The sequence below is a fragment of the Ambystoma mexicanum genome, chromosome 8, assembly GCF_040938575.1.
Source record: "Ambystoma mexicanum isolate Mex_15411 chromosome 8, UKY_AmexF1_1, whole genome shotgun sequence".
Classification (NCBI taxonomy): Eukaryota; Metazoa; Chordata; class Amphibia; order Caudata; family Ambystomatidae; genus Ambystoma; species Ambystoma mexicanum.
This window is the reverse complement of record NC_090929.1, coordinates 402,026,260-402,050,269: the sequence shown is the minus strand read 5'-3', so window position 1 is coordinate 402,050,269 and position 24,010 is coordinate 402,026,260. Positions and strand designations below refer to the sequence as shown.

The following is a 24,010-nucleotide window of genomic DNA, read 5'->3' as shown; positions in this document are numbered from 1 at the left end:
TTCCATGTAATAATGTCCCCTCAAAAAATATCGCCAGGCAAAAATATCGCTGAAAAATGGCGCCGTTTTTTGTGGGGACATTTTTGCATGGAACATGCGGGGGGCGGTTCTACGTTATTTTGCCGCAGGATTTTTCGTCGCGGGACTTTTCATCGCCATTTTTTTTTAGAAAAAACATTGGTTTTTTTTCACCCACAAATATTTATTTAATTTTTCAACAGCCCTAAAAAAACGATTTGTTTTTCGATAAAAAAACGGCAATGAAAAGTCATGTGACGAAAAATCCCACTGCAAAAGAACTGTATACCCGGGGAACACCCCCGCAAATCCCAAACCATTTTTAAAAAAAAAAATGTTAAAAAAAAAAATTTTTTTGCTGCCCCTCTCCCTATATATATGGTCACCCATATAATATTGCCATGACATTTTCCCGGCGATATTATATACGGTGACCATATATATGGGGATAATATTACCTGATACCGTTTCTAGAACACTGATCGCTTCATACCTGAAATATGCCTGTATTCCTGACCTAAACTCTTGATTTACCACAATGTGGTGAATGCTTGTGTGCAAGAAGCCAACTAATATTATTCAAAAATATCTTACGGCCTCCATTCAGATATGGAACCCTTATCTAAACTTTAAGCCTCAGAACATTGGTGTTCAATGTCCTTCAACACAGAGCACTTGAGTTTTTGGAATTGATATGATAAGTCCTTTATAACGCGCCTGTACACAAGTGTTTGTTTAAACGTCTGTGAGGTTATATTGTCGCTTGTCATTTGCATGCTATCATCATCTTGTACATTCATATATATTTTTTTAAATCTTGAAACCAAACAGAAAGCTGCCTTAATCTTGTTTCCAGGAATCTGGAGCTGAAGTCTGGGCATATTGATATTTTGGCAAACATGTCTACATCTCTGGCTTCATAGCAGGAGAAAATGTCTGAAAGAACCTCATCCCTTCATAACCATTTGTGGTCTTACATTAACAGGTTTTATAAGGTTTCCACCTGTAAATTCTACACTCCTGGGATATGGATCATGGTTTTAGTCCGTTTCCTGACCCGAAGCCAGTGCCAGATCAAATTCTCCCTATTGGTTCATATAATATATTGTTGGTGTAATGGGCATCTGAATGAACAGAGAATGTGTGGTGGCAGAGGAGAGGTACACCTTCAAGACTAGGTGTACAGCCCACAGATTCCTCATGTTGATATGGAAGGTTATCTCCTTGGCTAGCCAGATCCCCTGGGGTGAGGGCTAACCCATTTGAGCACCTCGTCCTTCTCTTTTGGCACTGGTTAGCAATGACTGCCTGGGTATGGATGTCTGTAAAGGAACTCCCTTCATAACATTTTATTGTTTTCACCACTAATGTAATAACACCTTTACTGTCAAAGAGAGTGTCAGCAGTGAGGCTTCGTTTGAAGTGTTGCATTTTGAATAATCAAGGTACAGGACCCATTGTAACCAAGAAAGAATGCAACTTGTCTCATTGACGGGTACGAGAGGGCTTGCAAATTGAAGTTTTTCTCATTGATCGATGCAAGTCTCCCCTGCAAATTAGAGCCCAGCTTGTGCCCAAAATATTATCTAAGTAACTTAAACGTTGCCTGCTGAAAGAAGTGTTCTTTTATGCGTTGGTGGTCAAGGTCTGGGTAAATGCACATTTTCTTGGCTTTTCAAGCGATGAATGGCAACTACTGACATGCATTGGGGCAAAATGAGTGTAGCTGACTTGAATGCGACAGGATGTACTTTGTACTGAAAGTGATGGTATTTTACTGTAAATGTGAGGATTTTTTGATAGTATGAGGAAATGTGAACGTATGCATCCTGAAGAGCTACAGAGCACATATAGTCTCCTTCCAGTAAACACCTGATTTAATTCCAGTATTCAGAATCCCTCTGCCCCGCTTTGCCACCTACAGGTGCATTTCCCCCTGTTGAAATGGTGGCACCTGTTCCACAGACTTCTTTAGTTGCTAATGCATAGACCTTCTAAATCAGCAGGTCTAAATAACCTAGATTTTGAGATCAGGAAGATGCAATGTCAGGTTCAGTGCTCAAGATCCTGAATCTGTAAACGCCTTGAATAATGTCCAAGACCCATGTGTTTCCTGTGATGATTTCTAGGAGGCTAGATGATTTGAGATGCTTCTGCCCACCTCAGATTTGAGTGGCAAGGAAGCATGGTTGGGAGGGTGGATGTCTTCCCAATGTTGATGAGGATTGACAACTCTCTTCTTTTCCGATACCTGGGGAGGTATTGCAGCTTCTGTGCGTAATGTACTGATTTTGCGGGTTATAGGCAGGTTCAACCCAAAGGTGAAACCCCTGCCTCTGACGTACATTGTGGGTTCTAAGATGCCTAGGAAAAGTGGTTGTAATGGTTTGTGAGGGTTCTTGGGCTGCAATGTTTCAAAGATAACTGAAATCAGAATGGAAGTAGTAATATTCAGCTTTACAGGGATGCCCTTGGAAACATCTGTAAAAGTTAATATGCTGTCTGTCAGAGAGACTCTTGGTGGAATAGAGCCAAGGGAGCATCAAGAATAGTCAGCTGAAATATAGTGTCCGACATATTCTTTTATGGAGGTGTAAATGGCCTTGATGGAAACAATGGGCGAATCTACCTCAGAGGAGTTGATGGACCCGGAGGTGATGTATTCTTGCCTCTGCATTTTTATGATCTTCTGTACCCCTCAGAGCCTCTTGGCATGAGGATTATTGACAAATAGTATGAGGCTCTTCAGGGGTCTCTGGCATTGCAGGTCTCTTCACAGCTGAAGTTGAGTTTTCAGCAGGTGACATTGCTCGCCTAGAACCCATTCCCCTGCAGTGGAAAACACATTTCTCTATGGGATTCAGGCAAAGGCTTCTGAGTGGATTCCTGGGAGCCCTGTCGGCTCTCCACAGAATGCCCTCCCTATCCCTTATTCTCCTATAGGGCAACATCTAGCAAGGTGGGCACCCCTCTATGATGTGAGACTGCAGCAGACAAACAACGCAGACAGCATAACCATCTTTCCTGGACTTTTTTTCCACAGGAGGCACAACTGGCAAAAAGAGCCATAATTAGTCTATTTGAAAGCGGCTAAGCCCAGTCCCACACTTCAACAAGCAGCAAACAATTGTCTCAGAGTTTTGATTTATTTTGTCAAGATAAAATGTTAAACCACCTTTTACATGAATAGTATCTAAAACGTATTCTGTAAGTGATGATTGATTAGGGTGGGATAGAGGGAGGAAAACTGGCTAACTGATGTGGCAGCTGGAAAGACCCTTAGCAACAAATGCACATGTGTATGCAAGGTCAGCATGTTCTTGCGAAAACGGGTTAAGGCACAACCACTGACAAGGGTCGAGATGTTACAAACCCTGAAAGACAACAGGAGAGTAAAACACAACCTTCTATGTAAGATATTTTAGAGGGACCAAATAGATTACACACAAGCCTATGATGCTCCTATCCCAGTGCTCGTCTGCTAATCATTGGAAGTCCATTATCCAAACCATGCAGGAATTACCGAGATGAAAAGAATAATCTGCTTTCCTGTAGGCAGTGATGGCTGAAAAGTGTACTTGTAATACGGATTACTGAACATCTACTCTAGCTATGCTAACACAAATTCCATCTGGCCTAAGGCAGGGACATCTCTTTCTTTAAAAACGTTGTCCATAATCTCTTCCACTTGAAAGTAAATAGGGTTCTAATGGATGGTCTTGTCTCCAGATTAAAGATTTGAATGTATTTTATTTATGAGAAATCTAATGCCTATATTTTCCATTTGCCGCATCCTCCAGACTAATGAAAAATCTGGCTGCATACACCATGCGTCCTGCTATGGGAAGAAAGGGCGAGAGGGTGTGTAACATGGCCACCACACTCGATCGTGATGGGAGACTGTGCTGTTCAGCCTGGACAGGAGATGGTGAGGAGTGAATTCTTCGTTTTATATTAAACGAAAAAAAGCTTGATTTTGAAAGACTGCTGAGATCACTTTCTAAATCTAGCTGTCGCCCCTGCGACGCACAAGACTGCGCTCAGTGGCTGACAGGCACTGGCAATCCAGAAGAAGGCAGATGTGGTTCTTTGGGGGAGCAGGGGTGAATGTTTACAATGTGTGGAAGGGAGGGGCCGCGGAGCCAGTGAACGTGAGTGTATGCATCTTTTGTGTGTATAGATCCGTGTGTCTGCGGTGGGGGTGGGCAGGGGAACGACTTTCCAGGGTGGTTTTGATGTGGGGGGCGTGAAACATGGGCAGTAGTGTCCATTTCCGCTTTTGAAGGCCACACGCAAAAACGCTGATGATTTGCAGCCTTTGTAAAGCGGAAATATCACATAGAATACCCCAAAGATTTTGCCAAGATATGTTGTATAGACAGTTTGGATATGCAGATCACCTCTGGCACTGACACGCAAACACTATTAACAATAAGTGTACTTCTGGAAACCCGGGGTGCACTGCTCATAGCAATAACAGCCGTCTGGCGGGCCGCCTAGTGTGGTAACTGCGCTGGGGCCAATAGGATCGGGTGTTATTGCTTAATTAAAAAGCTTAAACGTATTAATTTATTGTAACTTACTAGATGAACTCCACACAAAGTATCTCGGCGGATATATGAGAAACTTGGAAATGCTAAAGATGCAGCATTTTTGGATAAAGTTGATAAATGGATATCAGTTATCAATAACTGTAGCTGATATTTGCTGTTGGGAAATTATCTATAGAATGTTGAAAAGTTAACGTAATGAACTGGGACTGTAATCTTAATGTTTCCTTTCACTTATATTTACTTAACAGGTAATTTTAACTTTACGTGTCTTTTACCTGGATTGTAGAATGTTAAATGACCATTATGTGATGAAGTCCAATTACAATTTTACCATTGTCTTGTAAATGTCTCCATATTATACGAAGATTAGCGATTATGGTTCAAATCTTTTATTAATATGTGTAATATTTATGGTGTACTTTTCAGTGTTTGAAGTTTTATTTGGAACTATTTTGCAATTTAATTTAAACAAAAAAGAAAAGTAAAATATGACAGTGAGGAGTAGTTCCTAAAAGCTAAAAGGAAAACTACGTAATTGACTGGAGGTCTGCTTGATGCACACCAGTATGGGCGGGAAGGGGCAGGAGAAGCGGCTGATGTCTGCTGCGTGGAAGTACAAGTAAAGGCCAATGGCCTATTTTCCAAGTTGGAAGGTTTAACGTCCATTAAGAGCAGTTTCCACCAAGACCGGTAAAAGCATCATGTCCTCCAAAACAACAGGTTCCAAGTATTGGGTCCATGACGATGGACAGCAAAAAAGTTTCTGTTTATCACGATAAATAAAAGAAACCGTTGCATTCATTCATAACACACCTGTTACTCTCATTTTTCCACTGCGTCCAACTCCATCCATGTACTTCTTCCACAGGTAGGGTTGGTTCTTTATACTTTCCAGGTCAACCTCTGTCCCCTTCTGAAATCCTAAAGGCTTTTGAGGAAAATGTTAGCACATACGGTCCAAAATCAATATGTTTCTTCAAAAATACATATTTTGTACATCAATGCACAGTTTTTGTATAAAAATATAAACACATCTCACTTTTTCAATGGAGGTGTGCTCTTTGAATGTATAGTCTTTCTATGTACATACATGCATACCATTTGGAAAGGATGCCATCTCAGTAAAGTTAGCAGAAGCAAGGTTATGAGAAAGTGAAACGCCACTGAATGTGGAAGAACATTACATTGCCCGATCCCCAGTCTTAATGGACATAACTATTTCGCCCCTAATACTAGTACACAGCTATTTTACCAAAGATGTTCCTGCTGTACACCTGTGACAGAATAACTACTGATCTGCAGGAGTACTGGAATGAGTAAGGATACAACTCTAGTCAGCCCCACACTACTGCTACACCAGCAGTGATCCTGATCAGAACAGTGAAACAGGCACAAACCAACACGCATGTTTTTCGCCTCTTGTGGAAACGTTGAAAGAGGGCAGGCCAGGCTGTACTCTTCAGAAAGATAATAGTAGTACAGTACCAAACTGAACAACATGTATAATCACGGTTCTGCAATAAAAAGGAGGCTTTAAACTAAAAATGCAAACACACTAATAAAAACACTAGCTAGCTACCTCTGTAAAAAGAAAACAAAGAATATGCAGACTTTCAGCTGAAAGAGGGCACCCTGTATTTGAAGACAGGGGTAGACAAGCATTACTCTTTTCAGCACTGGTCCAGTTCAAAAAGACATGTTCAAAAGGTAAGGAGTCTGGTCTAATATTGTCACTAAGGCGGACAATCGGGCAAGGGTAACAGAACCACTACAAGCACTTTTATATTCCGCTATAGCATCGGGCCAGGAATATTGGTGCTTTCCAATTGGTCAAAATGGAGTTATGATATGATATGATATTGTATTTATATCGCGCTGGTACACAAGTGTTTCAGAGGACAACCAAGCAAAGGGAAGGGAACAAGGGAGAACAAAAAATAAAAACAATGATCTTACTAGGGCCAGTGACATTAAGAACACGCAAGTGCATGGAGAAGGGAAAAGGGGGAAAGTGTGTCGAAGGGGAGAAGTGGAAAGTGCAGAACAGAGGAGAGAAAAGAATAAGTTAAATAATTGAATAAATACAGGCAATGAAAAGGTGGTAGTGCAGCCAGTAAGTGGCAAGTGCAAGATTAGTCAGATAGGTTATATCTGATAAGTGCAGAGGAAGAGTGGGGGACTGTATGGGTTCAGATACAGAACCCAGTGCAAAGGGAGGCCCGGAGGCAGTGCACAAGGGAGCCAGGGTGAGCAGGTACCTGGGCCCAAAGAACAGGGGGTGTCCAGGTGCACAGTGCCAAGAGAGAAAAACAAGTCAGCACGGGAGAAGAGGGTTAAAGGCGGAAGCGAAGAGGAAGGTCTTGAGGTGCTTCGGGAACCAGAGATGTTCTCCTCAAGTTTCAAGGTGGCTGGTAGGTTGTTACAAAGGGAGGCCCCAGCCGAAGACAGAGATCTGACCCCAGCTCGTTTCTTTGAAAAACAACTGACCCTGAGGGAGTTCGAGGTAGAGGAGCGAAGGGCTCGAGAGGGGAGGTATTTGGGGAGGGATAGTTGAAGGTATTTTGGACCTAGGCCCCAGAAAGCCTTGTGGACAATGCAGAGGGTTTAAAATGTAATCCTTGGATCCACTGGGAGCCAATGAAGGGATTTTAGAGCTGGAGAGATACGATCCCAGGGCTTGAGGCCAAAGACAAGTCTTGCAGTCCTGTTCTGGATTAGTTGTAGAGGGCAGAGAGTGGAGGCAGGTAGATTTAGAAAGAGGCTGTTACAGTAGTCCAATCTGGAGAGAACCAGAGCTTGAGAGACAGTGAGCTTCTGGGGGAAGGAGAGGAAAGGCAGAGTACCTCTGAGGAGATGGAGTAAGAAGTTTGACTTTTTAGAGACGTCAGAAATGTGTGGGGAGAAGGAAAGTGTGGAGTCAAAGATGACCCCGAGGTTCTTGGCCTCGCAGGTTGAGGTAGGAGGAGGGCCAAGGGAGGCCGGCCAGAGAGTAGGGGGAAAGGATGGTAAAGGTGTACCGATGAGGAGGATCTCAGTTGAGACGATTCTGCTAGGTGTGCCCAATGGTTCGAGTCTGTGTGAAGACTCAAGTCAGTTCAATGTGGTCCAGTGATCCAATGCGGTCCTCCAGCAGGGATAACATGCAGGCTTTTAGTATTTTTAAGCAGTCGAGTCGGTTTGATAGGTCAGTAGATGTGATTCAGCTTTACAGTGATGATCAGCTCGAAGGCAGCTGGAGCAAAGGCAGGCCATGGTCAAGTCGGCGGCTCGATGATTTGAAGAGGACCAAAGAAGCAAAGGCAGCTCCAGGGAACATGCTGAAGCTCCAAGCCGACATGAAAATTGTAAAATTGACTAGAAAGAGAATTAAGGTGGGAAACAGAGCCAGAAGCATTTCTTAGACTTCGTGATTGATGGGGACCCCGTCCAGGGTCCCCAGGGACACAGTGAGTCAATGTTCTGCCCTTCCAAGCCAGAAAGGTTGCCAGAGATCACATGTAGGGACTGCGACCTCCTGTGAGCAGCAATCTGGTTACCAGTGTTCAGGCAGAAGACGGGCCTTGTCCACACAACATTTCACCCCACAAGGTCCTATGAGATGGGCAAAGGGAGGGTCCTGCTCCCTCCTTGCAGTCTTTACCTTCACCTCTACAACAGTGGGCTTTGGGCAGACTGTACCCAAATCAAGTTGCAGGTGAAACCACCTTGTCGTGTCCAAAGATGATTCAACTAAGGAGGAATTTGACCCCCTTTTACAGTCAGTTTCCCAGAGCGGTTTGGTCATTTCAAGCCTTCTGTAAGGCTCTAATTCGGTCTTCTGTGACAAGTGTCTTTGGCACATGTCAGTCCTAGAGTGTTTTGTGGGCAGGAGGTGGCGTTGGGTTACAAAAACTGTGAGTGACTTACAAAATTGTAAGATGGTGGAGGCCTTTATCTTGGCTGTAACTCCTCCCCAGGCTACTATAACTCTTCCATCTCCTATATTTTCCCTGAGGGAGGGGGTCCAGGAAGTGCCACCAAGGTGTAAGCTTTCCACTGTTCTGGTCGGGCTCACCTTTGAAGCACTGGTTCCCAGCTAACCTACTGAGAAAAGTTCCTGTCCTCTTGGAAAGTGACACGCCTTCCCAGAAAGTACAAAGGGGAGTTTCTACAGCTGGGCTGAAATGGTTTGTTTTTTGGTAAAACCAGCCCAGACGGCTGATAAACAAAGCCCTGTCACTTGAATGAGGCAATAGAAACCAAGCTGGTAATACAATGACAAAGCATTTGGGCATTAATAATACTATATATTCACAAACCACAAGTCAAACTAGATATGACTTATATGTATTTATTAATCTGCCACAAGGCCTTGCAATACAGAATTATATATACTTTTAATCAGGGTTGCCTTGCCTACGCTTTAAGGCAGCACTTGGCTGTGGGAAACTGGGGTTCTAGTAGGCTATATGCAGGAATGCACATGTTCATTTGTAACTGCTATGTTGCCAAACTGCAAGGCAGCTGCTGGGTGTGTCGGAAGACAGTCTTAGCAGAGATACATGTTTGCACTATACTGTCCAGCACGGAGCATCATGAAAGTGAGGACTGATTAGCAGATTTCACATTTTGAGATACAATTACCAGTGTCATTCTGTACGTAAAGTCCAAAAGCTAAGAGTAGTCTGGCCTTACAGATGGAATACTTTCACACGCTCACCCACCAAAAAATGGTCGAACGCCACCCTTTTAAGGGTCTGGCTCATCATTATAGCAAACATATGATCCAGGCTTATGCTGCAAATCCATATTCCATTTACCACCTGAATGGCCGGTGGTCTGTTTGGACAGTAAGGTGAGACCCACACATTTAGAAATTCACCTTGTGTAAACCACATCAAATGCTACTTTTTCAATTATGGCTCAGTATAGTTTTTTCTTGGTCAGTCGCATGCAAATTACGTCACCAGACTATTCAAATGCTTCTGAGCTTAGCTGTGCTTGAATTGCTCCAATTCTAAATTTACAGGAGCCTGTCTGGGTTATAAATTCCTATCCGTAACCTGAAATCTTTAGAAATGGGGCCCTACACAAACTATCTTTTAGGCTCCGATAAGCTGTTTGGCCGGCAGGAGTTCAAGTGACTATCTTTGACATTTTCCTGAATGGGAAACCATTCTAGGGAAGGGCTATGATCATATAATCCTTGATAAAACTCTAGTGAAATGCAGTGAAGCCGAAAGATGACCTGCTGTCACCTGGATCAGAGTGATAGTCAAGCCAGCATCCTGCATGGCCTGTTTTAAATTGGTGTGGCAGAATAAATAGGCAATGCTGAATTCTTCTAAGCCAGATAGGACCTGGTTTACAACCCTCTGAAAGATGGCAGGGGCATTTAGTAACCCAAAGGGCGCAATAGTGAATAGGTAGTGCGCCCCTGGTGTGGAAAATGCTGACCTTTACTTTGCTATGTCAGTCAGGCCAATCTGCCAGCGCATGGTCAGGATGTCAAAGGTACTCTGGTACTTGGCATATCAATGATTTTGTCTGTGTACAGTATTGGGTGTGCATCTGCCTTGGTCACAGGGTTGAGCCCAGTATAGGCTACACAAAAGCAAATTTCAGTTGACCTGTTGCTGAACCTTTTAGGAGCCAGCACTACAGGGCTACCCCATGGGGTATGGGACAGTTCAATGACCCTTTGGGCCAACATCTTTAAGTCTTCGTATGTGATGGTGTTCCTCATCATGTCAGGCATCCTGTGAATACTGCTTTTCACTGGTGTACTGTCTCCCGTGTCATACGACGGACACACTTGTCTGTACAACCTGGAGTCATTGAGACCAGATCTGCAAATTAGGCCAGCAGCTGCTAGATGTCTTGCAATTGCTGTTCTGTCAGTTCAGAGGAGGTTTGCAGCCTCTCTATGGATTCATCTGTGGGTTGTGTGTGCAGTAAGAAAGGGAAGGGATCAGTCTCCTCTTCAGACTCACAATCTTTCACCATAAACAACACCAAGTAACTCCTGCTGTAATTAGGCCTCAGTTGGTTGACATGAAGGACCCTATACCACTGCCTGGGAGTCTTTGTATCAAAATTATTTAAACCCACAGATCTTTTCCAGAAGCAAAATATGGTAAAGTACACTTGTCCTGAAGTGCACTGAGTTTGACATGTTACACTACCCAGATGAACTACCCTAGAGTGTAAGTAGGTGTACATTTAGTTTCTGTTGCCTTCTGGTTATGCCAGTGTTAAATTCCTGGCTGAATTTCAGATTCATTTTAGATTGTTCCATGTACTGGGTCATTCTGGTCCTTAACCCAAGCAAACAATGCACTATGTTGTGTGAATAATTACAGGGCGTATACTCCCATCCTGCCCTCATCAGACTTAGAGGACCCCGTGGCAGGATGGACAAACAAAAGATCAAAGGGATTCAACCCTACTCGTTCCGTGGCACAACTCTATGGCAAATGAAACAAGAACATTACATTAATTCCTCAGGTGCTCTTCCAAACCACCAATCATGGCTTTCAAAGTCTTGATCAACCTCTTCACAAGCCCATTGGTGTCGGGATGGAAAGCTGTTGAGACCTTTTAAGCAACTACATACTCTTCCCAAATCACCTTCATATGCGCAGATATGAAGTTGGGGCCCCTGTCCTAGAATACTTCTTTGGGGAACCCCACAAGAGAGAATATATCTATCGGAGCCTTTTGCACCACTGGGACGGCTTCAGGGTAATGTGTGGCATTGCCTACCACTACCAAAAGGTATGCGTTCCCTGGGGTGGTTTGGGATGCAAAGGACCAACAATATCAATCCCGATCCTCTCAAAAGGCCACCCAACAATTGGTTGTCGAATTAAGGGGGCTTTTGTCATACTGCCGGACTTGCCAGAAGCTCTGTGTGTGGCAAGAGTACACACATTCCTTCATTTGTATGGCCATCTGGGGTCAGTGAAAATGGAACGACAACCTGTCAGATGTCTTGGCCATTCTCCGTGACCTGGCAAAAAGGAATGTGGTGATCGAAGCCAGTTGGAACCTCCTGTGGCATTTGGGCACAACCAATCTCCTGTCGCACCCTGCATCAGAATTCTTGGGGTGACTGTACAGGAGATTATTCTCCCAGTATACCTCAACCAATTCAGGGGCCAGAGCTGGTTCCTCTGCTTGCTTTTTCTGGACCTGGCAAATGTCAGTCTGACTTGGGCCTACAGCTGAGGTCAACTCGCACAGTTCTGGCAGGTATATGAGGTCTGAAGCTACCATGTCCTCGATCTCAGGTTCCTTTTCTATGCCAGAATGCAACCCTTAGTTCACAGATTCGTTTGCTACAAGAGTAGTGTCCACCGTGCCTTCTCCCGCAGGAGCAGGTGCTTCAATGGAACTATGATCTGGACTAGGTGCTACTAGAGTCTCTGGTCCCTTGCACTCACCAGCAGGAAGAGCCTCTGGCCCATGGCCTCAAATGCTGCTTCGCAGGCTGACGCCAGAGCTCTTGCTCTAGTGAGCACAGGGATTATTTCAGGAGCATTAATGTCATTCCCTAACAAATATAATACTGGAATGGAGTCTTTAACTGCAATGCAGCACTTAGTGGTCCCCCTCCAGCTAAAGTCTACCATTGCCCTGGGGCACTGGCTGCAGCCGTCAAACCCCTTGACCAAGCGGTCTGATCTATCCTCCTCGCACCCACTGTCACCTGAAAACTGTGACACTAGCAGCTGTGTCATGCAGCATGGGAGCTTTGCTCCCATTAAAGAAGACATGCTCGAAAAGGATGTGAGTGTTTGCATTGGTATTTGCTGTGATAACCTGGTACTTTTTTCACTCAGAGTTCCACTCATCTACTTCTTGGCCTAGTGGAAATTAACCTGCTAGGATGCCCATGTGGACTATGGCCACCTCCATGTGGCCAGCATGGACTAGGGACTTTGTGTGTACCTTCACAGGCAGTATCTCCATTCCTATGGGTCAGGTCCCTAGACAGAAAACATCATTTGGCTGGAAAGGGTGTTGGTGCCCCAGTTTTAGTGGTACCATTACTCTTCTTTTCTGTGGAAGCTGACAAGCTATGTGGCTGGGATTTACCATTCGTTTGTTGGGGGCCTTTCTTGTAAGAAACATTACAACCTTTTCCCTTACCCTCCTTGTGTTTCATTTTGTGTCAAGCCTTTTTTTGCATTGGATGTGCATGCTCAGTCTTTTTCCGGGCGAGGGTACTCCATATACTTTTCAGCAGCTTCTGCAAGATCCTTAGGGTCTGTGATATTCTTGTCCATTGTTGTAACTATGCCCCACAATTGAATTCTTTTTAAGCATATGCTCAAATATGACCAAGTTACACATTCCTTCAAAAGCATCAACTTTGTTTCTAGTCACCCACTTACTCACGCATAATTCAGAGTCAAATGTGTAAATGCCTCAAAGGTTTGTTTGAATTACCCTTTTTGTAAATTCCCTAAAATTCCTCAGGTTTTGCTTTGGGGTTGTGCAGAACTTGGGCCTCTGCTCGGTTGCTAACTGAATGATCTCAGTGCCCTGAGTCCGTAAGTGGCTCATAAGGATTGGCGCCTCCAATCCCCTTTCCACCTCAAAGAGCTGGACGGCTTATTCAAGTGCTTCATACCAGTCAAAGGTGTCTTTCCCCCATTTCATATGTCTGGACGAGGCCCTTGTGGATATGGCACCTAAATGTTCTTTGTGGCATTCCTGGGAACACTTCCCTCTCCCTCAGAAGACTGTGTGCGGCTCTCCCTTTTCTCCTGAAGCCCAAGCTTATGAAGCTCTAGCACCACCAGATCTCTCTGCTCCTGTTCTGTTAAATCCATAATTTGTTCTCTACCAGAACCACTTTCTTCTTCCAGAAGGAGCTTTTTAGCACCCAGATCAGCCCCATTGAGACTACCCTGGGGACTTGGCTGAGACTCCAGACCTAACAAACTTTGGACCTAACTGAAACTGAGGATCTTTGGGAAACCTCACTGCATGCCCTTTGGTAACAGTGGCAGGAAGAGCTTTTGCTGTCGCTGCCTCCATTCACTACTGTTCCCCCAACAGAATGGATACCTGGCTTTGGGGGCTCAAGGTCACTACTCGCCACCGGGTCTACTCATCCACTCTTGTGTCCTTGAAAGCTTGACAGCTTTACTAACCTTGCTGCCATGCGGAAGTACCTTTTAGTGACGCAGACCGTGAAGGTTGCTAGATTTCCAAGCCCTTCACGAAATCCATGTTCAGTTTCATTGTGTAAAAATGGAAAAGCACCTAGCAGTGTTTCTAATGTTGCCTGTACAATTCATTTATTTTGACTGACTAAGCTCTGGGCACAGTCTGTGCTAGATCCCAATTGCTGAACACCAGTAAGGTGAAATTACTACTGTTCTGTAGGAGTACAGGGATGAGCAATGGATAAAACTCCCAACCAGCTCCACACTACTACTAAAATAGCAGTGTTCCCAATCGAAAAGGTGAAATGGAACAACCAAACGGGCATCCCTCCTTTGCCTCCTGTGTAAATTGGGGTTGAGAGCATTCTATATGGATGTGAGCAAGCAAAGAGGCATCCAAAAACAATATTATTTTGTTGCGAAAATAAAGAAATGTCCAATCAATGGTACATAAAAAAGAGATTTTAATTCAATTAAAAATACAAGCGCACTAATAGAAATACTGGTATCCCATGCTTGTGACATACAGACAATACAGACTTTAAGATGAAAGAGAGCACTGTGGTCCTGAGCACAGGGGTAGACAGGCAGCAATGTTCACCATCAACAGGATATGCTCAAAAAGGAAGGAGTGAGGTCTTAAATTGTCACTTAAGGCCCTTAAAACATAACTACTATCAGTACCTTTATATTCCTCTTTGGTGGCTCACCAATATCAAGCCAGGCTTCTTGATGCTTAACACTGAGTTGAAACACCATTGAGATGGACAAGTGGGGTGATCCCAATGGATTGAGTCGTTGTCAAAATGGTCAAGTTGGTTCAATGCCGTCCAGCAATACAATATGGTTCTGTGTCGACGATTGTCTCGAAGACTGCTGGAGCGCAGTAAGTCGATGGTTGAGCCAGCATCTCGATGGCTCGAAGTGTATCACAGAAGCGGTGAGTGTCAAAGGAAGCTCCAGGATTTCTGAGTTGGCTCAAAAACGATTCTGAAGCGGTTGGGTTGGCTTGAAGGCGGTTCAAGGCAGGAAGGATCTTACAGCTGTTCCTTGGCTTCTTGCTATCCGGGGGACCTTTCCAGGGTCTCTAGGGATGCAGCGAGTCCTTGTTCCTCCCTTTCAAGCCAGGAAGGTTGTGTTGCCAAAGGGCAATTGCAGGGGCTATCACCTCAAACAGGATCCTGGTAACCAGTCTACAGGCAGCTACAGACCTTGCCTAAACAATAGTTAACCCCAAATGCTTCTTTGGGATGGATGAGGCGGCTGTCTTGCACCCTCCTTTGAGTCTTTATATCCACCTCTCTAGCAGAGGACTTTGGAAAGACTGTACCCCCAACAACTATCTATGTTTAAGTGTCTTCTGATATCCAGAGATAATTCAATTAAGAATGGTGGGGGAACTTCACACAGTGCATTGGCCCATGTCAAGCTTCCCACAAGGGTCCAAAACAGGCTGCTTTGACAAGACACTTTGTCTGATGATGTTAGTCCTAGAGTACGTTGTGGGGAGGGGGAACAGGAAATGTAAGTGGCCTAAGAAATCCCAAGATGGCGGAACACCTTGTAACTGCAAATCCTCTCCAGGCTACTGTAACTCTTGCTTTTTATTGTCTGTCCTGCATCAAAGACTCCAGCAATTATCACCCTGCTGTGAGTTCTCTATTGTCCTGGCAGTGTTCACATGTGAAGCCCTAAATCCCAGCTTACCCCTTTGTGATATTTCCTGTCCTCTTGTTAAGGTATTTGGATCAGAGTTGTCCACGGTTAAAGGCAGCCCCTGGATGTGGTAACTTTGGATTCCTGCAGGCTATTTGCTGGAATGTACATGTTACCCTGGAACTTCCATGTTGCCAACCTGCAAAGGATTTTATGGGGGGTGTCATTAGACAGTGCCAGCAAAGACACATGTTTGCACTATTTTTTAATTTTTTATTTATTTAGTATTTTTAAAGCGCTCATACAGCCCGCGGGCATCGAGGCGCTGTTACAGGAATTGTTTGTTTTAGTTGTGTAGTTGTTTTTGTCTTAGTTGCATATTTATAACACGCTTAAACACCCAGAGGTTTCTAAGCGCGGACAAGGGGATCGAACCTGTGTTGCTTCGTGTCGTCTTGCTTCCAAGGTGAGCATGTTGCTGCTGAGCTATCCTCCTGGGACACTATACTTTTTAGTACAGAGCATTATGAAAGTTGGGTATAATTAGCAGATCTCACTTTCTGAGATAGAAGTACCAGCGTCATTCTGTATGAACAATTAAAAATGCTTAGGCTATTCCATACTCAAAGATGCCATTCTGTCAAAACATCAGATTGGGATCTGCCCACATTTTACACATTTTACATTGTACAAGTGTACCCAATTCATTAATCACATTTGTTTTTACAATCAATTCCTGATACACAAATGCCCCTGGTTTAAGATGATGAGATAGAGAAAAGGTGCCCTGGCATTACCATTACTTGTTTTGTGGCCCTCAGCCTTTTCAAGGGGCAAGAACTACCTTCCATTAGAGATTTATAAACTGTCTTCTCAACAGTAGTTTTTGGCTATCCTTTCCATTTGACCATATCATAGGTCACTGCAAGGGACAGGAAGTGAATAGCAGCACGACTAAAACCTTTCACACAATGTCCCGTCAACGTCACTTAATTTGCATAGTTCGTGCCTTTAGCTTTGAGATACATTGACTTTTGGAATTAAAACACTTAATAATCATATTCAGCGCATTGATTATTTTACTGAAGTGAACTTTGCCTACTGGCATTAATGTGAAGGATTAAGGATATCAAAGAACAGCTTGCAGATGGTAATAACATTTGAAAATAACTGCCCTGGGACAAGCTTTCTGTAACATACCAGCCCAGTAGATCTCTTGCCTACTTTGTAATTCCCATGCTACACTTTCATTATCAACGTACAAAGCTACCCAAGACGAACCTTTTCATCCAGTTTGTAGCGAGGGGAACCATTTTGCACAGGGCCACTGTGTGAACGTCTCTCCTTCATTTCATGCAGGATCATCTTCTTGTTATCAAGAAGTGGACTTCTTAGGTCTTGCAACTCAGGGGCAATGATGCAGGTCTGCCGGGTTGTGTTGGCTCTCTGTTGAAGTGGATCTTCTGGACTTCCTCCCTCTGCAGAAAAGCTACCAATACACCAAGATAAAGCCTTTAGCAGTATATACAATTGTTCTTGGGAAACAAAGGACATTTCTTGTCTTTTTTTTATTGGTGCAGTGAAAAGCTACCAAATACATGACCAGAAACAACTAATGATTCAGCAGGACAGTGAAAGAATGCTGTCAGTGCTCTTAAAACAATGCACGTAACGTTTGGGCTCTCATTAATGCAGACACTGTATACCATACTATAATGCAAAGCAATTCAGTAGGGGAATCTGAATGGTGAATTCATTGGGCCGATGTGTGGGAAGACTTAAAGAGAGAATGTAAGGGACTAAACACAAATGACCCATGGATCGTGGAGTTCGATCAACTGGAAGTTAGGAATTTGATCACAAAATCTTCGAACTATAATGCAGCAGGACCGAAAGGACTCACAAACATAATACTCAAGTCAAATGTGGATCTTTGGTTCTTGATCCTGACACATTTGTTTAACTACATTCTGAGAGAGCAGGAGCTACACTGTGCTCCTGGAAAGAATGCATAGTTGCTCCAATCTTTAAAAAGGCAATCGATCTGACGCTAATAACTATTGCTCATTAGCTTTATTGGACTGTGATAGCAAAATCTTCGCAGCACTAATACTATAAAGGTTTGAAACCTGGATTAAGGAAAATAACATTCTTCCGAGAAACCAAAGTGGGTTTACAAAGAGAAAGTCAACAACGGTCAATGGTATGATACTCTCTGTCCTTAAAAATGGAACAGGATCAGGAGTGAAGGCACTGCCAGATCAAATGTTTGTGGCCCTAATCGATTTCTACAAGGCTTTCGATTTGGTAAATAGGCATCTGCTGTGGAGAAAGCTAAAAAAAGGGGGCATCCCAGCACCACTATTGGCCATCTTAGAGTATATGCATGAAAGGACAACAGTAGTTTCCCGACATCAAAGGGACTCCGCCAGGGATGTGTATTCGCACCATGCTTATACAACCAATGTATGGCGGACCTCGATGAAGCATTGGCAAAAGCAGCTCTGATTAGACCAAAAGTGGGAGGGATCCCTATTAGTTGGCTGTCCTATGCTGATGATATAGCCCTTATGGATGGCTCTCCCATAGGACTACACAGATTACTGATAGCATTGTCGGAAAATATGCAAAGGTAAATGATTTAGTCATTAATCAGGACAAAAATAACGTTATTATGTTTGGAAACACTAGAAGGAAATGTATAAAGGCACAAATGGATGATGGAGAGAATACCAATCAAGAGCAAGGAGGTGGTGACCTACTTGGTATTTCAATCTAAATAGGCTCACAAGTAGATTACAAGTAGATTGCCTGTCATTGACCACATTGAAAAGAAAATAGACCGGCAGACTGCCCAAATGAAAATGTTAGAACGTAAGATGTGTAAATTTACAGTTAGACCTTTAATTCACTTTCATGTTGGGAAAGTGATACCAAAAATAATGTATGGGATGTAAATAGAACAGAGAGCATATGGTATTCCATGGGAGAGATTGAAGGGTAGACTCTGGAAAAATGTGCTCAGACTGCCCCCCTCTGTCCCAATGGTCTCATTATGATTTGAACTGGGCCTCCTGTAATTGCAATACTGGTTTCATTGGCGGGTCCTAACCCTGGCAAGCAATATCATTGCCCCTCCGAGAAACACCCTCTATGAAAACCTATTGAACCACCTGACGACAGGAACATCTACATTCCTGAATAAGATTCTAAGTGTGGCTGATACCCTCCTGCATGGAATAAATGAAGACCATTCAGATTTAATGGGTAACCCATTAGATGAAAAGGAGGGGCTTAGAGAAATGAATTGGATTAAAACCATTTCACGCACAAGAGAATATAAATTGCACTCCCCCTTCTGAATAATTGATAAACAACTCTGCAACTTGCCAAATGACTTCAACCAATTTCTATGCCCTATTACAGGAACACACTTCTTAAGAGTCAGATCAAACTTCTTACCAACTGGGAAAATTAAAGCACGAAAAAAAGAAAAAAATTGAGGGTGATGACATCTGTCAAAGGTGTGTGCCGGATGAAAAATAAGAAACTCTCTGGCACATACTTGTGGACTGCCCAATGTTGTCAGCAACGAGAACAAAACACCGGGGGAGATTTTTCCATTTGATAAATGACTTTACAGACTCAAATGATCTGTGGAATCGTATGTCTGCAGGTGAGGAAACCCTTTTAACTTATGCGATTGTTAAAATGTTGGTTGGATTGGGTGTACTAGCAAAATTGGATTCAGCATGATATACTGAAATTAGACTGGCTAATAATCTTAAGACATTTTGATTACTTTTAAATAGGCAAACACTTGTTTTAAAAATGTGCAATGTTTTCTGTGATGAATTCTGTTTTATTTTTAATAATGTTTCATTTAGGTATTGTAAATGTGTGTAAGATCAGAATTTGATCAATTTCACAATAAAAAATAAATACATTTAAAAAAAAGAAAGACTACCAAGGGCTTTACAGCCATTGTTTCTGAACATGCTTATTCTCATTTACACCCATGTATTAACTATACTGCCTCATACAAGTGTAATAGAGCACAGTGTTGCTCCACATGGCCATGTGTTAGTGCAAACCACAGGCTAAATGTTTCTTAGGGCACGTATGGCAACTTCACTTGTGAGCCATGGTTCTCTGACAGAAAAGTGAAATAAATGATGGACTACTACAACGTTTGGTGGGTGATGGAGCTTCCCTGGGGCCTGAGCCTCGAGGGGAGAACAAAAATACAGGAGAAATATGCTGCATTATGTCCTCAGAATAAAAAATGAAATTAATGCCAAGAATTTCTATCTAATGCACTAAAAAGCTTAGCAGAAAAAGCATGTTTCTAAAAACTGTTTAGATTTTCCTACCAAAAAAGTATAGTCTAGAAGCATTGGGAATCTTTAAGGTACAAAGGCTCAATCTAAAGGTAACAATGTGTAACGTCTACAAACGTTAAAATAAACTGTCTTCCCAAATCTGGTATTTCCCTAATATAAAGAAACTTCATCCTACTCCAAAGTCAACTTTAGCTCCCACTACACCCTACATCAGAACACTTAGCATATGTGTACACTACCTAATATTTAAAGTGAACTGTGAAGTGCTGGTGCAGTGTGAGTCAAGGATTAATATTTACAAATGTATTTGATAGTGATGGGGCGGGGTTGTTTGTATAGAATCTTCTTGCTCTGGAAATTAAATGTTATGAGATATAGAATTTGGAACTAGGTTACGTGGGTTACAATCCCAGATTTCCCGCATGAACTAAATTGTGTTATCTTGGAAAATCACCTGGCATTCTGTGCCACTAATGTGTGTTTGAAATAGCCCCCAGAAATTGTATGTTTAAACAATGGATGAATGCTTTGGTTCTTTGTAGTGTAGCATGTGAAATGAAAAGGCAGTAAAAACAAATAGAAGACAGGGTTGAACGGGTGACCGAGCATGCCTTCCCCCATGAGTGCCATTGTGTCTATCTCCAGTCCTGTGTGTGTATTCATGTATCTAATGATCCACGAACCTGGTCAAGCATGGCATGGATGGCGCCTGTCCTAGAATAACACATGCATACTTGTTGCCTTAGCTAGTCGTTTTTTTTTTTTGTAAACTCTTTTTATTGATTTCACAAAATAACACACAAACAATCCCCCCCTCCCCCCCCCCCGGCAACAAGCTAAATCCTTGCACCCTCCAACCCTCTTAGACGAGATGAGAACAAAAACAACAGAACACAGTTATCGCAAATCAAGAAGCCTCAATCGCTGCGGACACCACATCACCTTATAATCGTCATTAAGAACTTGCAGTAGTTCCCCCCAGTCTGCTGCGAAGCTTTGGGCCTTATTGTCCATGGCATAGATTGCCCATTCCAAAGCCACTATCTCCCACAGTTTTCGGAACCAATCTTGTATTCTAGGAACTTCTGAGCCTTTCCATCTCTGGGCTATTAACTGCATAGCTGCCAGAGTCGTGATGACAATCGCTTTTTCCCTTCCTCTAGGTTCACCTGCCTCAGAAACCACCCGCTCCCCCAAAACCACCCGCTCCCCCAAGAGAATGTGCGCCGGGGTCCTCCCGGCCTTCAGCCCAAAGGCCAGCCCCTGTGCCTCCCTCACCTCCCCCCAGAACGGTTCTAGCTTGGGGCAGTCCCACCAAATGTGTTCCGCGGAGCCCACCATCCCGCATCCCCTCCAGCAGAGTCTCGTCACAGTAGGAAAAAATCTGTTCAGCCGGATCGGGGTATAGTGCCACCTAAACATAATCTTATACCACGTCTCCTGTAGTTGGGACGCTCTGGCCAGTTTGGGGATCTTCCTCCACAGTTTCCCCCAGTCCGTCTGGCTAATCCGGCGTCCTAGGGCCTCCTCCCACTCTCGCATTGGGCCCCTTCCTTCGAACCTGCCAGAGTCTTATAGATGTTAGAAAAAAGGCCTCTCACCCCGTCACTTGTAAGCAAGAGTTTTTCAAAGGGAGTCGGATCCCTTGTCGCAGCTTTCCTATTCCCTGGATGAAGAACCCAATGGTGGATCTGAGCATATCTCAGCCTCTCCCTCTCTTGTACCGCAAAAAGCTTCTTACAGTCGCTGAATGATAACACCTCTCCTCCAGAAAACATATCGCACAGTTTCCGACAGCCCCCTTCCTGCCAGCTCACAAAAGCGCCTTTCTCCACCCCGGGGGAGAAGTCCCCGTTACCGAATATGGGAGTGAAGGGAGATGGGAATGTGGTAATCCCCTCTGATTTTGCTAGCCTATCCCATGTGTCAGCCATAAGTTTGGTGATGGTGCTCTCATAAAGATGGTCCGGCCTATGCCGTTTCGGGAGCCACAATACTTCGGCCAGGTTTCGATGTGCTACAGCCCTATCCATTCTCACCCACAATTTATCTTGCGTGCCTTCCTCTCCCTTCAACCATTCCCTGATAATTCGCAGCTGAGCTGCCTCATAATAACGTCTAAAATTCGACACTGCCAGGCCCCCCTCGCTCTTCGGTGCCATCAAAATTTGACCACCCACCCTAAGTCTCTTTCCTTCCCAAATGAATTCTCTGGTTAGAGTTTCCAGCTCCTTGAAATAACTCGCCGGTACCGGCAACGGAACGGCTTGGAATAAGTACAGGAGCCTGGGGAGTGTAACCATTTTAACTGCAGCTATCCGCCCCAGCCACGAGACCCTCAATGCTCTCCACTTTAGAAAATCCCTCTTAACGGCCTTAAGAAGCGGGGGGAAATTAGCCCGAAACCATCCAGACAGGTTGGCAGTAAGTCTCACCCCTAGGTAGCGTATCCCTCCCGGGCTCCACAGAAAGTCAGAAGCCGCCCGTAGATTCTCTCGTTCCGCTGGATCGAGCGTTAAGTTCAGGATCTCGGATTTAATAGCATTAATCTTCAGACCCGAGGCCGACCCAAAAGCATCCAAAAGGGCCACACAGGCCGGCAGTGAAGTTCGCGGGGCGATAAGCATGAGCAACATGTCGTCAGCAAAGGCTGCTACTCTGTGCTGTTCCCCTCCAAATGGAATCCCCTGGATATCCCTTGCCTCTCGGATGGCTTGGAGGAGTGGCTCCAGATAGAGAGCAAATAATATTGGGGAGAGGGGACAGCCTTGTTTTGTCCCTCTCTGTAGAGAAATTTCCCTGGAGGCACTCCCGTTCACCATTACCCTAATGGAGGGTGTCTGATAATTAGCCTTGACCATCCTCAAAAAGTCCCCCCCAAACCCCATTTTTCCCATTATTCGAAAGAGGAAGGGCCACTCGACGCGGTCAAAAGCCTTCTCCGCGTCCAGAGCTACCAGGATCGCGGGGGTGCGTGTTTTATGAACTTTCTCGATTACATGAGCCACCCGACGAATGTTGTCCGCGGTTTGTCTGCCTTTGACAAACCCGGCTTGATCTGGATGTACCAGGTCTGGGAGGATGGCGTCCAGCCTGTTGGCTAGTATCTTAGTAAAAATCTTAGCATCCAGATTGATCAATGCTATAGGGCGATATGATGCTAGGTCTTCCGGATTTTTATTAGGCTTTAAGAGTAGGGTGACTTTGGCCTCCTCAATGGAAGGCGTAATTCGGCCCGTGAGGCGAAATGAGTTAAACAGCGAAGTGAGGATTGGGGTTAGTTGCACACTGAACAGTTTATAAAAAACGGCCGTATAACCATCTGGGCCAGGGGCCTTACCCGGCGGAAGGGCTCCTATCACCCCCCCGCACTTCATCCTCTTCAATTTTCCGATCGAGGGCCTCGCGTACCACACTACTTATTTTCCTCAGGTGGACCTTCCGGAGGAAGTCTTCTTGTTTCTCACCTGGGGGATACTGGGTAGCGTAGAGCGACTCATAGAACTTAGCGAATGCTTCCTGGACCTCTCCTTGATCCGAGACCCGCTCCCCCCCTGGCAGCCTCAATGCCGTAATCGTATTCCTCGCCCTTTTGCCTCTCAGTAATCGTGCCAACAGAGTGCCCGATTTATTGGCCTTTGCATAATATTGTTGGCGCACCGACAGCATTGCCCCTTCCGCCTTCTTGGTGCGCAACAGTTCCAACTGCCCAACCGCCTTCCTATATACCCGCATTGCCCTGCGAGAGGGAGTGTCCCCAGCCGCCTTCCTAGCCACCTCCACTTCAGCTTCCAACTGTGATTCCAACTTCTGCAGTTGTTTCACCCGATAGGCCGATATGGCTATTAGTTCCCCCCTAAGCTGGCCTTAAAGGCATCCCACCGCACATCCTCCCCAGTATCCTCCTTCTTGTTAGTGTCAAAAAAGAGCCTAATCTTCTCTTCAATATCCTCCCTGAGTACCGGGTCCCTCAAGATGTATGCAGGGAGTTTCCAGCCCCAAATCCCTTTCCTTTTCTGACCCACCTCCATCACTAAGGAAACTATTTTATGGTCCGCAATCCCTAACGGTCCCGTGCTGACTTCCCGAATCGCTCCAACTAATGCTGCAGAGACCCAAATGTAATCAATTCTGGATTGCGACCCATGGACTCCCGACAAAAAGGTGTGGCCCTCCTCATCACCTCTAACCTCCCTCCAAGTGTCACGCAGCCCCAGCCTACCGACCCTTTCCTTCAAATCATTAGACATTACCGCTCCTCCGCCCTCCCTGCTACCACCTG

The 24,010-nt window shown here is 44.4% G+C and overlaps 1 protein-coding gene across 1 annotated transcript in view; it reads right to left on the bottom strand.

Annotated features, from left to right (window-relative positions):
- Window positions 1-24,010, bottom strand: part of C8H9orf43 (chromosome 8 C9orf43 homolog) — a 906,643-nt gene that overhangs the window by 255,214 nt on the left and 627,419 nt on the right. The window contains exons 8-9 of the mRNA XM_069612161.1: window positions 16,667-16,874; window positions 5,385-5,499 (exon numbers count right to left, since the gene is read on the bottom strand). Coding sequence (XP_069468262.1) covers window positions 5,385-5,499; window positions 16,667-16,874 — 323 coding nt within the window. The remainder of the gene's footprint in view (window positions 1-5,384; window positions 5,500-16,666; window positions 16,875-24,010) is intronic.